We start from the raw sequence: 12,431 nt of genomic DNA, 5'->3' as shown, positions 1-12,431 counted from the left end.
CCCTTCCCGTCTCAACTCTATCTTTTGCTAAGCCAGCATTTTTTCTCTCTGTTCCCCCTTGATCACAATAAAATGATTTTTCCTGTATATAAATCTGTCATGGACTATATGTCCCAGCCAAACTAGTATGCCTGTGGTTTTCCTCAACATGTAACCCACTTCCACACCTTTAGAGCTTTATTCATGATGTCTCCTTTACCTGTAAGGCCCAGCAGCCCCCTCTCCTCTATCTGTAAACTTCAGCTCAAATGTCATCTCTGTGAAGCCTTTTCCTATTGTTTCACATAGATAAAACAATTTAAAAATTGTAACCATAGCACTTATCACAACATACTATGGTTGTCTCTTGTTAAGGGTAAGTTTTGTTTCTTATCCAGCATTTTATCCCCATGTCAGCCAGCATAATGCATGGTACACAATAAGTGTTCAGTAAATGTTTACTGATATGAAATGAAATCTATTCCTAGTGGTAACTTGGATTTAGGCTATTCAAAGTCTACAGGAAGGAAACATACTTGTCATTCACAAAAGAATACATCAGCAATCGCTCTTCTATAAACTTCTTCCATTCTGGCTTTTCAACTTGAAGGTCTCGATAGTTATCATTGGATACAATGATGCCATCGGAATCAAAAGCCAGTTTGACTATGAATCGGTCATCGTAGCAGACAACTCTCCTGCCTTGGACCCTTCGGGATGGTGTGAAGACAAGAATCTTCTCCTTCTCCAGTTTTCGTAGGATATCTTGATCTGTTAAAATATGTATAATATGCCACGGAGTAGAAATTATCTTTGGAAATTAACAACATTATGAATCTATAAATTGGTACTAGATGAATATATTATTTTCCCTTAGAGAGAAAGTTGCCTCTATTCCTGGCTGTGGCACCAATATGAATTGTGACCTTAGATAAGTCACCTTTCCCTTTGGATTTCAGCTTTCTTTTAGATAAAATGAAGGAACTGGAGCCCTGGCCAGTGTGACTCAGTGGGTTGGAGTGTTGTCCCATAAACCGAAAGGTTGCAAATTAGATTCCCAGTCAGGGCACATACCTAGATTGCGGGTTCAATCTCTGGTTGGGGAACATATGGGAGGCAACCAATCAATGTTTCTCTCTCACATCAATGTTTCTCTCTGTGTGTGTCTCCCTCTCTAAAAAGAAAAATCAATAAAAACATATCCTCCGGTGAATAAAAAAATGAGGGAACTGGATTCAATAACAACTAAGTTTTAACCTACCATGAAGAATGAGAAATATCACTAATATTCTAGAATTTATGCAGCTAAAAACTTAAGCACCAGCCTAGCTGGTGTTGCAAAGTGGTTGAGGGTTGACCTATCAACTAGGAGGTCATGGTTCAATTCCTGATCAGGGCACGTGTCTGGGTTGTGGGCTCAATCCCCAGTGTGGGGTATGCAGGAGGCAGCCGATCAATGATTCTCATCATTGTTGTTTCTATTTCTCTCCCTGTATCCTTTCCTCTCTGAAATAAATAAAATTATATTAAAAAAAAAAAAAACACACACTAGTGTACCAGATTTTAGCTACTGAAGAAAATAGGGCAGTATACTGAGGATGTGTCTGCCACTAGGAGAATAAAGCATCATTCCTAGGGACTTCTGTTTTTACCTTCTGCCCAAAGGAAGGCCACAACTAAGGGAAAACATCAAGCTGTGGTATCTTAGTACTGCCCATCTTTCCTTTTGGCCTCTTAATTGTTGAGAAAAAGAAGGCTGCATACAAATAGGCCAGGATCCACCCTCAGACTGAGTCTGGGAGCCTGGTCAGCTGCTGGCAGACAGCTCCAATAGCCATTCACTGGACTTTCTAATTTTCACATCAGCCAATAGCTAATACTCAGAGGACTGGGTTCTATATGGTCTGAAATATAAAGAGCTAGCTTCACATATTGTTGTTAGTGAATACAGTGAGCTTCCTAACATTAGGGCTGCATATTATTTTTGTGGATTTTTGGCAGTTTTGCCTTCATGGGCCCTTCTTCCATAAATAAATATTTAAAATTATACTTTACAATTACACTGATATAAGAACAAATAATCTAGTTAGATATATTATTATTTAATCATCATTATAGCCAATTTTTTTCCTCCTGATGTTAAAAAAGAAAATAAATTAAAGCATTATGTCCATCCAGAGTAGCTCAGTTAGTTGAGCATTATCCAGTGCACTGAAAGATTGCTGGTTCAATTCCCGGTAAGTGCACATAACTGGGTTGCAGGTTGGATCCCCAGTTGGGGCATATACAGAATGCAATCAATCAAAGTCAGTCTCTCTCTCTCTCTCTCTCTCTCTCTCTCTCTCTCTCTCTCTCTTTCTCCCTGCCCCCCCCCACCTTGTATTCACATGAGGACTTTAAAATAATTTTAAAAATAGAAAAAAAATAATTTAAAAAATAAAATTTTGAAATATTTCTATGGGAACTTAAAATTATCATCATGGACCCTGTGGATAAGTTGACTTTGCCATGAGACCTCTCTCTCTCTCTATTCTGCCCCCTAATTTCAAATACAATATCACTTCTCTAGTACAGAATGAGATTAATTTTCTACCAAAGAATCTTTAGTCATGTTCATAACCAGATTCAACCTCCTTTACTCTGTAGCCACATGTGTCAAACACAAGGCCCGCGGGCCAAATCCGTCCCGCCAGGCCTTGCAATGTGGCTCGCACCGCGCTGTCATCACTGCACTCCGCTGCGTTTCCATCACAAAGACAGTTTATGACTGTTCAGTAAACCATTCGGCCCGCGATTTAGGATGGATTTTAGATTTTGGCCCCTTCTCTGATTGAGTTCAACACCCCTAGGGTAAAATAGAAAAGCACACCTTTTTTCAAAATGTGTGCTAGACTCTTTGCTGAATTGAAGGTGTCTCTATTTAACTGTTGTATGCCACAACAGAATGATGGTTTTATTTGGAAAAATATTCATTTTTTTATCTCAAGAAAAACGATTTTAAATATAGTACATGCAATAAACAACATTTATAGAAAAAATATTTTAAATATAATATTACCAAAACTGTACTTACATAATATAATATGACAAAAGTTGTAGTAAATATTAAAAATCTGCAAATAACAGGGTTACTTCAATTATATTCTAAAGTATTTTTTCTCTAGCTCTATTTTTGTTCATCAGTATATGTTGTTTATTATATTCCACAAATGAGTGAGATTATGTGATATTTATCTTTCTCTTGACTAGCTTATTTCACTTAGCATAATGCTCTCCAGATCCATCTATGCTGTTGCAAATGGTAAGAGCCCTTTCTTTTTTACAGCAGCGTAGTATTCCATTGTGTAGATGTACCACATTTTTAATACATTCATCTGCTGATGGGCACTTAGGCTGTTTCCAAATTTTAGCTATTGTAAATTGTGCTATGAACATTAGGAGTGCATATATCCTTTCTGATTGGTGTTTCTGATTTTTTGGATATATTCCTAGCAGTAGGAATGCTCGTCAAATGGGAGTTCTATTTTTAGTTTTTTGAGGAAACTCCATACAGTTCTCCTCAGTGGCTGCACTGGTCTGCATTCCCACCAGCAGTGCACGGAGAGGTAGCTTTTCTCCGCATCCTCACCAGCACTTGTCATTTGTTGATTTGTTGATGATAGCCATTCTGACAGGTGTGAAATGGTACTTCATGATCATTTTGATTTGCATCTCTCGGATGATTAGTGACTTTGAGCATGTTTTCATGTCTCTTGGCCTTCTGAATGTTCTCTTTCAAAAAGTGTCTATTTTGGTCCTTTGCCCATTTTTTGATTGGATTATTTATCTTCCTTTTGTTAAATTGTATGAGTTCCCTATAAATTTTGGAGATTAAAAGCTTATCAGAGATAACATTTGCAAATATGTTTTTCCATGCAGTGGGCTTTCCCGTTGTTCTTTTGATGGTTTCTTTTGCTGTGCAAAAGCTTTTTTATTTTGTGTAGTCCCATTTGTTTATTTTCTCCTTAGTTTCCATTGTCCTAGGTGCTGTATCAGTAAAGATATTGCTCTAACATATGTCTGATATTTGCTGCCTATGGATTCTTCTAAGATTTTTATGGTTTCCTATATTACATTTAAGTCCTTTATCTATTTTGAGTTTATTTTTTGTGTATGGTGTAAGTTGGTGGTCTAGTTTCATTTTTTTGCATGTTTCTGTCCAATTTTCCCAACACCATTTATTGAAGAGACTCTCTCGACTCCATTGTATGCTCTTGCCTCCTTTGTCAAATATTAATTGAGCATAATGGTTTGGGTCAATTTCTGGGTTCTCTGTTCTGTTCCATTGATCTATATGTCTGTTCTTGTGCCAGTATCAGACAGTTTTGAGAACAGTGACTTTGTAGTATAGCTTGATATCTGGTATTGTGATCCCTCCAACATTGTTCTTCTTTATGTCATATGAATTATTGGAAAGTTTGTTCTAGGGATTGGATTGAAACTATAGATTGCTTTGGATATTATGGACATTTTAATGACATTGATTCCACCAATCCATGAACATAGTATATTCTTCTATTTGTTTATGTCTTCTTCTGTCTTTTTTCAACGTGCTATAGTTTTCCAAGTACAGGTCTTTTACCTCCTTAGTTAATTTTATTCCTAGGCATCTTAATTATTTTGTTGTTGCAATAGTAAATGGGATTGTTTTTCTTTATGTGAGTTCATTATCAGTGTATAAAAAAAGCCATAGATTTCTGAGTGTTAGTTTTGTATCCTGCTACATTGTTGAATTCATTTATTAAGTCTAGTAGTTTTTTTATGGAGTCTTTGGGTTTTTTTAAGTACAATATAATGTCATCTGTGAATGACAGTTTTACTACTTCTTTTCCAATTGGGATGCCTTATATTTCTTCTTGTCTGATCATTATGGCTAGCACTTCCAGTACTATGTCAAACAGGAGCAGTGAAAGTGGACATCCCTGTCTTTTTCCTGTTCTTAAGAGAAATGGATTTGGTTTTTGCCCATTGAGTATGATGTTGGCTGTAGGTTTGTCATATATGATATTTATCACGTTGAGATATGCTCCCTCTATTCCCATTTCGCTGAGAGTTTTGTAAAAATATATTTTTATTTATTTCATAGAGGAAAGGAGAGGAAGTGAGAGATAGAAACGTCAATGATGAGAAGGAATCATTGATTGGTTGCCTCTTACACATTGGACTGAGCCCACAACCCAGGCATATGCCCTTGACCAGAATCAAACCTGGGACCCTTGAGTCCCCAGCCGATGCTATATCCGCTGAGCCAAACTGGTTGGGGCTTGCTGAGAGTTTTTATAAAAAATTGTTGCTTTTTCTGCATCTATTGATATAATCATGTGATTTTGTCACTTAACTTGTTCATGTGATATAACACATTTATTGATTTGAGAATATTATACCAGCCTTGCATCCCGGGAATAAATCCCACTTCTTCATGGTGTATGATCTTTTTAATATATTGCTGGATGCAATTTGCTAATATTTTGTTGAGGATTTTAGCACCCATGTTCATTAGGGATATTAGCCTGTAATTCTCTTTCTTTGTAGTGTCTTTATCTGGTTTTGGAATTAAGATAATACTGTCCTCACAAAAATAGTTTGGAAGTGTTCCTTGCTCTTGGATTTTCTTTCTTTCTTTCTTTCTTTTTAAATATATTTTATTGATTTTTAACAGAGAGAAAGGGAGAGAGATAGAGAGTTAGAAACGTCGTCGATGAAAGAGAAACATCGGCCAGCTGCCTCTTGCACACCCCCTACTGGGGATGTGCCCGCAACCAATGTACATGCCCTTGACAGGAATCGAACCTGGGACCTTTCAGTCCGCAGACCGACGCTCTACCACTGAGCCAAACCGGCTTCAGTTGCTCTTGGATTTTCTGAAATAGTTTGAGGAGTATAGGAGTTAGTTCTTCTTATGGTAAAACTTCCCTGTGAAGCCTTCCACACCTAGGCTTTTGTTTGGTAGGAGGTTTTTGATTACTGCTTCTATTTCATAAATTATTATTGGCCTATTCAAGTTTTTTTTTTATTCTTTCTGATTCAGTTTTGGGAGATTGCGTATTTCTAGAAATTTGACTATTTCATCCACATTGTCCAGCTTGTTGGCATATAGTTGTTCATAGTATTTTCTTATAATCCTTTGTATTTCTGTGGTATCAGAGGTTACTCCTCCACGTTCATTTCTGATTTTATATATTTGGGTTCTTTCTCTTTGTGTGTGTGTGTGTGTGTGTGTGTGTGTGTGTGTGTGTGTGTGTATGTGTTTGTTTGTTTTAATGAGTTTAGCTAATGGCTTATCAATGTTGTTTATTCATTCAAGGAACCAGCTCTTGGTTTTATTGATTTTTTTAGTCACTATGTCATTTATTTCTGCTCTAATCTTTATTATTTCCTTTCTTCTACTAACTATGGGATTTTTTTGTTGTTCTCTTTCTAGTTCTTTAAGTTATAGTGTAAAATAATATATTGCTGATTTTTCTTGTTTTTTGAGGTATGCCTGTAGTGCTATGAACTTCCATTTCAGGGCTGCATTTGCTATGTCCCAGAGATTTGGGGTTGTTGTGTGTTCATTTTCATTTGTTTGCAGGAAGTTTTTTATTCCTTCTTGATCTCTTCACAACCCATTCATTGTTTAGTAACATGCTATTTAGCCTCCATGTGTTGGAATTTTTTGGGGTGTTTTTACTCTAGTTGATTTCTAATTTCATTCCACTGTGATCTGAGAAGATGCTTGATATGATTTCAATATTCTTGAACTTGTAGAGACTTATTTTGTGTCCTAACAAGTGGTCTATCTTTGTGAATGATCCGTGTGCACTTATATATTTAGTTGCTTCTCTATTGGGTGCATATTTGTTTACCAGGGTTATATCCTCTTGTTGGATAGATCCCTTTAGTATTGTGTAGTGACCTTTGTTGTCTCTTGTGATTGCCTTCATTTTAAAGTTGTTATTTTATTTTATTATTATTATTTTTTTTGGTCAGATATGAGTATTACTAATCCAACTTTTTATTTCCATTTTCTTGGAAAATTTTTTCCCATCCCTTTACTCTCATCCTGTGTGTATCTTTTGTTTTGAGGCATGTCTCTTGTAGACAGCATATAGTTGTGTCATGTTTTTGTATCAATTCAGCTACCCTATGCCTTTTGATTGGTGCATTTAATCCATTTACATTTAAAGTTATTATTGATAGGTACTTATTTATTGCCATTTTAATTCTGTATGACTAGGTTTCTCTGTTTCTTCTTCTCATTACAGTAATCCCTTTAGCATTTCTTGTAATGCTGGGTTGGTGGTGATGTACTCCTTTAGCCTATTTTTTCCCCCCTTCTGTAAGATCTTTATTGACCATCTATTTTGAATGATAGCCTCGCTGGATATAGTAATCTTGGTCCCAGATCCTTGCTTTCCATTACCTTGAGTACTTCATGCCATTGTCTTCTGGCCTGTAGAGTTTCTGATGAGAAATCTGGTGTCAGCCTTATGGGAACTCTTTTGTAGTTAACAATTTTCTTTTCTCTTACTGCCTTTAAGATTTGCTCTTTGTCCTTAATTTTTGGCATTTTAATTATGATGTTTCTTCGCATGGGCCTGTTTGGGGTTCCTCTTGTTTGGGGTTCTCTGTGCTTCCTGAACTTGTGTGACTTTTTCCTTTACCAAGTTAGGGAAGTTTTCTGCCTTTATTTCTTCAAACACCTTCTCTATGCCTTTCTCCTTTCTGCCTCTTTGGGCACACCTGCTATTCCAATATTGTTATGTCCCACAGCTGCCTTAATCTGTCCTTCTGTTTTTTAATTGTTTTTTCTTTTTGATTTTTGGATGGAGTGATATTTTCAATTCTGTCTTCTAATTCACTGATTCAGACCTCAGCTTCCCCTAATCTGCTGTGTATTCCTTTCCCTAACCTGCTATGTATTCTTTATTTGTGTTATGCCATTCTTTTTTTCGGACTATTCTTTTTTTTTTTTTTTTTTTCATAGTTACTATATCTTTTTTATGCTGTTGAGCATCTTTACTATCATTACTCTGAACTCTACTTCAGATAAATTTCTTCTCTCTGCTTCATTTAGCTCTTCTTCTAGAGAATTCTCCAGTTATTTCATTTGGAGTTGTTTCTTTCTTTTTCTTTTTTAAAAATATATTTTATTGATTTTTTACAGAGAGGAAGGGAGAGAGATAGAGAGTTAGAAACATCGATGAGGAGAGGTACATCGATCAGCTGCCTCCTGCACCCCCTCTTCCCCTCCACTGGGGATGTGCCTGCAACCAAGGTACATGCCCTTTACCGGAATCAAAGCCAGGGCCTTTCAGTCTGCAGGCCAATGCTCTATCCACTGAGCCAAACCGGTTTCGGCTGGAGTTGTTTCTTTATCTCTTCATTTTGGCTTTCTATTTGGGTTTGTGACTATGTCTTAGGTAGATTCCCTACACCTCTCAATCTCTAGTACAGGGTAATGTTAAAGGCTTTTTAAATAATTAGAGCAGACAAAGATTTAAAACCTCCAGAGACTGCCTTTGCCTACAGACTGCTAGGATTCTGACTTGAATTGCCTTCCAGGCAATAGTCCTTAGGTGTGGTGAAATGTTTTTTCAACATGGTGGGACAATTGCTTCTGCCTGGAGGCTAATTTTTATTTTTAGTCTCTTAAAAAGCCTCAGGGTAATGTGTTTTCCAACAGGGTGTGTCAATTGTCTTCCCTCCCCCTGCCCACTGCAAGGCAAATGTCTATGTGGGAAAGATATCCTCCGCTGTATGAGGGAATGACTCAGCCCAGGAAACTTGGGGTGTCTTCTTTCTGAACTCTATCGACTGAATCCCCAGTCCTGGCTTCTGCTCTCACAGCTCTAGTCCATTTCACCCTCTCTCTGCTGGAGCACAAGGTGGGTAGCTCCACAGGGAATTTTGTGTGTTGGCCCTTTAAGAGGGTGCCTGAATTTTCAGCTATTACTCTCTGGCAGACAGTACTCCACTGCTTTTCATAGCCATCTGTTATGTAGGTACCTCCTCAGTTTTGGTACTCGATGTTAGGGGGCCCAGCTTTGATAATAGATCCTAGAATTCTCCCATCCAAGTACTAACCAGGCCCGACCCTGCTTAGCTTCCAAGATCAGACGAGATCGGGCGCGTTCAGGGTGGTATGGCCGTAGACAGATCCTAGAATTTTCAATGGCAACCCCCCACAACTGAGATATCTCTCTGGGACTTCAGTTGCTGTCTGTGAGCACCTGGCCCACCCTTTTAGGCTTTGCCCCTCCTACCAGTTTCTATGCAGTCTTCACTTTCAATCCGAAGGTTCTCTCCTTCGAGTTTTCTGTTGATTATTCAGGAAATTTTTCTGTATTTTAGTTGTAATACCAATTTGTTCCTGGGAGCATATCCGTGCAGCATCCATTTAATTTTCCACCACTTTTAATCTCTGGAAAAATATTCTTAAAATATACTTAATAAAATATATTTTAAGTATACTTAATAAACTTATAAAAATAATTATCTAAATTGGGACCATCAACATCTCTCTAACCTATCTTGCTGCTTTGCTTTGGATGAGAAAAAAAAATGTCTTATTTAAAATCATACCTGAAATTGGTGCATCAGGTCGGGATTGCTCCTTTCTCCATGCAGGCACAAATACAGTAATATCTTTATGGCCTTTATCTAGAAACCAATCCACAGCTAGTTGTATTCCTCTGCAAGAGAACTCTTCTTTATTCCCATGGCTTTAGAAAGACAAAGAGTGAGATGAGAAGACTGACAAAAGGTAGGAAAGATATACTTTAAACAGACTTTCTCTTAGTAGCAAGATATTAACATTTTCTTTCTTGATAATGCCAAAAATGTATTTTTAAAAGGAGAAAATAAAATTATTTTTATTCAGTCATTACAGATTTTGCCATTATTATACCTTCATTCAAAGTCACAGATTGTAAAAAAAAAACCTCCTAATTTATTAATGATAGGTTATTTCCTATCACTACTTCAATTTTCTCTCTGCTCTTTCTGTTCCTATTATAACCTTCTTTACAAAGACTTGGATATTCTCAACAGATGAAAAAGAAGAGTTGTCAGACATCAAGTTATCGATATATTACAAAGCCACTGTTCTGAAAACAGCCTGGTACTGGCACAAGAACAGATATATAGACCAATCGAACAGAACAGAGAACCCAGAAATCAACCCAAACCACCATGCTCAATTAATATTTGACAAAGGAGGCAAAGGCATACAATGGAGGCAATAAATGGTATTGGGAAAATTGGACAGATACATGCAAAAAAATTGAAACTTGACCACCAACTTACACCATATACAAAAATAAACTCAAAATGGATAAAAGACTTAAATGTAACATGATGAACCATAAAAATCGTAGAAAACTCGATGGGCAGCAAAATAGAAGACATATCTCATAGCAGTATGTTTACTGACACATCTCCTAAGACAATGGAAACTAAAGTGAAAATAAACAAATAGGACTACATCAAAATAGAAAGCTTTTGCACAGCAAAAGAAATCATCAACAGAACAACAGGAAAGCCCACTGCATGGGAGAACATATTTGCCAATGTTATATCTGATAAGGGTTTAATCTTTAAAATCATAGGGAACCCATAAAACCTAACACAAGGAAGGCAAACAATCCAATCAAAAAATGGGCAAAGGACTTAAATAGACACTTTTCAAAAGTGGACATACAGAAGGCCAAGAGACATATGAAAACATGCTCAAAGTCACTAATCATCTGAGAGATGCAAATCAAAACAATAATGAGGTACCATCTCACACCTGTCAGAATGGCTATCATCAACAAATCAACAAATGACAGGTGCTGGCGAGGATGCAGAGAAAAGTGAACCCTCATGCACTGCTGGTGTGAATGCAGACCGGTGCAGCCACTGTGGAGAACAGTATGGAGTTTCCTCAAAAAAACTAAAAATGGAACTCCCATTTGACCCAGTAATATCACTTCTAGGAATATATCCCAAGAAACTAGAAACACCAATCAGAAAGAACATATGCACCCCTAATGTTCATAGCAGCACAATTTACCATAGCTAAAATTTGGAAACAGCCTAAGTGCCCATCAGCAGATGAGTGGATTAAAAACCTTTGCTATGCCCTTACCGGTTTGGCTCAGTGGATAGAGCATCGGCCTGGGGACTAAAAGGCACCAGGTTCGATTCTGGTCAAGGGCATGTACCTTGGTTGTGGGCACATACCCAGTAGGAGGTGTGCAAGAGAAAGCTGATTGATGTTTTTCTCTCATCGATGTTTCTAACTCTAACCCTCTCCCTTCCTCTCTGGAAAAAAAAATCAATAAATATATTTTTTAAAATAAAATAAAAACCTTTGCTATATCTACACAATGCCATACTACGCTGCTGTAAAAAAGAAAGCACTCTTACTATTTGCAATAGTATGGATGGATCTGGAGGGCATTATGCTAAGCAAAATAAGCCAGTCAGAGAATGATAAGCATCACATGAGCACATTCATTTGTGGAACATAATGAACAACATAAACTGATGAACAAATATAGATCCAGAGCCACAGAATCATTGAACAGTCAAACCTCAGAGGGAAGGCAGGGGAGGGTGGGCAGGGAGTATATGGGAGGATAGGAGATCAACCAAGAAACTTATATGCATATAAGCATAATTGATGGATGCAAACAATGGGGCAGTGAAGGCCAGGGCTGGTTGGTGAGTACAAGCCATGAGAGGACAATGGGGGGGAAAGGGGACATATGTAATATTTTTAACAATAAAGAATTTTAAAAAATTAAAAATAAAGAAGAGATATCACAAGAGATTTAAAGTTTATATGGAGGATTTGTTAGAGACGAGTCTTAAGTACATATATTAAGCTTTAAAAAGAACATTGTCAGCAAAAAAGACACACATAAATGCTGACTGAAAATAGTTATCACATTTAATTAAATATAATACTCCAACAAAATATTATTGAAAATTTTAAGATATGAGAAATGCTTACAGTCTCTATATATAAAAGGCCAAGTGACAATTGCATCTGAAACAACCAAACGAACAACCCAACAGGTTTTGTGGTGCAACCAGGCTGGCAGGGCGGTTAGTGAGGAGTGACCAAATGACTGAGCAGCAGGCTGTGTGGGGCACCCAGGCCAGAAGGGGGGTTAATGAGGGGCGACCAAATTACTGAGCAGCAGGCTGTGTGGGGTGACCAGGCCTGTGTGTGTGTGGGGGGGAAGTTGGGGGTGACCAGGCCAGGAGGGGAGGTCAGTGAGGGGCAACCAAATGACTGAGCAGGCTGGGTGGGCAATCAGGCCAGCATGGGGGTTAGTGAGAATTGACCAAACAACTGAGCAGCAGGTTGTGTGGGGTGACCAGGCCAGCAGGGGGTCAGTGAGAAACAACCAAACAACCAAGAAGCAGGCTGCATAGGGTGA

At 37.7% G+C, this 12,431-nt stretch overlaps 1 protein-coding gene across 1 annotated transcript in view; it reads right to left on the bottom strand.

Moving 5' to 3' along the window:
- ZC3H12B (zinc finger CCCH-type containing 12B) overlaps positions 1-12,431 on the bottom strand; it is a 166,294-nt gene that overhangs the window by 2,800 nt on the left and 151,063 nt on the right. The window contains exons 6-7 of the mRNA XM_036439905.2: positions 9,583-9,722; positions 516-750 (exon numbers count right to left, since the gene is read on the bottom strand). Of these exons, the coding sequence (XP_036295798.1) occupies positions 516-750; positions 9,583-9,722 (375 nt within the window). The remainder of the gene's footprint in view (positions 1-515; positions 751-9,582; positions 9,723-12,431) is intronic.

The sequence above is a fragment of the Pipistrellus kuhlii genome, unplaced genomic scaffold, assembly GCF_014108245.1.
Source record: "Pipistrellus kuhlii isolate mPipKuh1 unplaced genomic scaffold, mPipKuh1.p scaffold_m20_p_16, whole genome shotgun sequence".
Classification (NCBI taxonomy): Eukaryota; Metazoa; Chordata; class Mammalia; order Chiroptera; family Vespertilionidae; genus Pipistrellus; species Pipistrellus kuhlii.
Note: the sequence above shows the minus strand (reverse complement) of the source record. Positions and strands in the feature narration are given on the sequence as shown.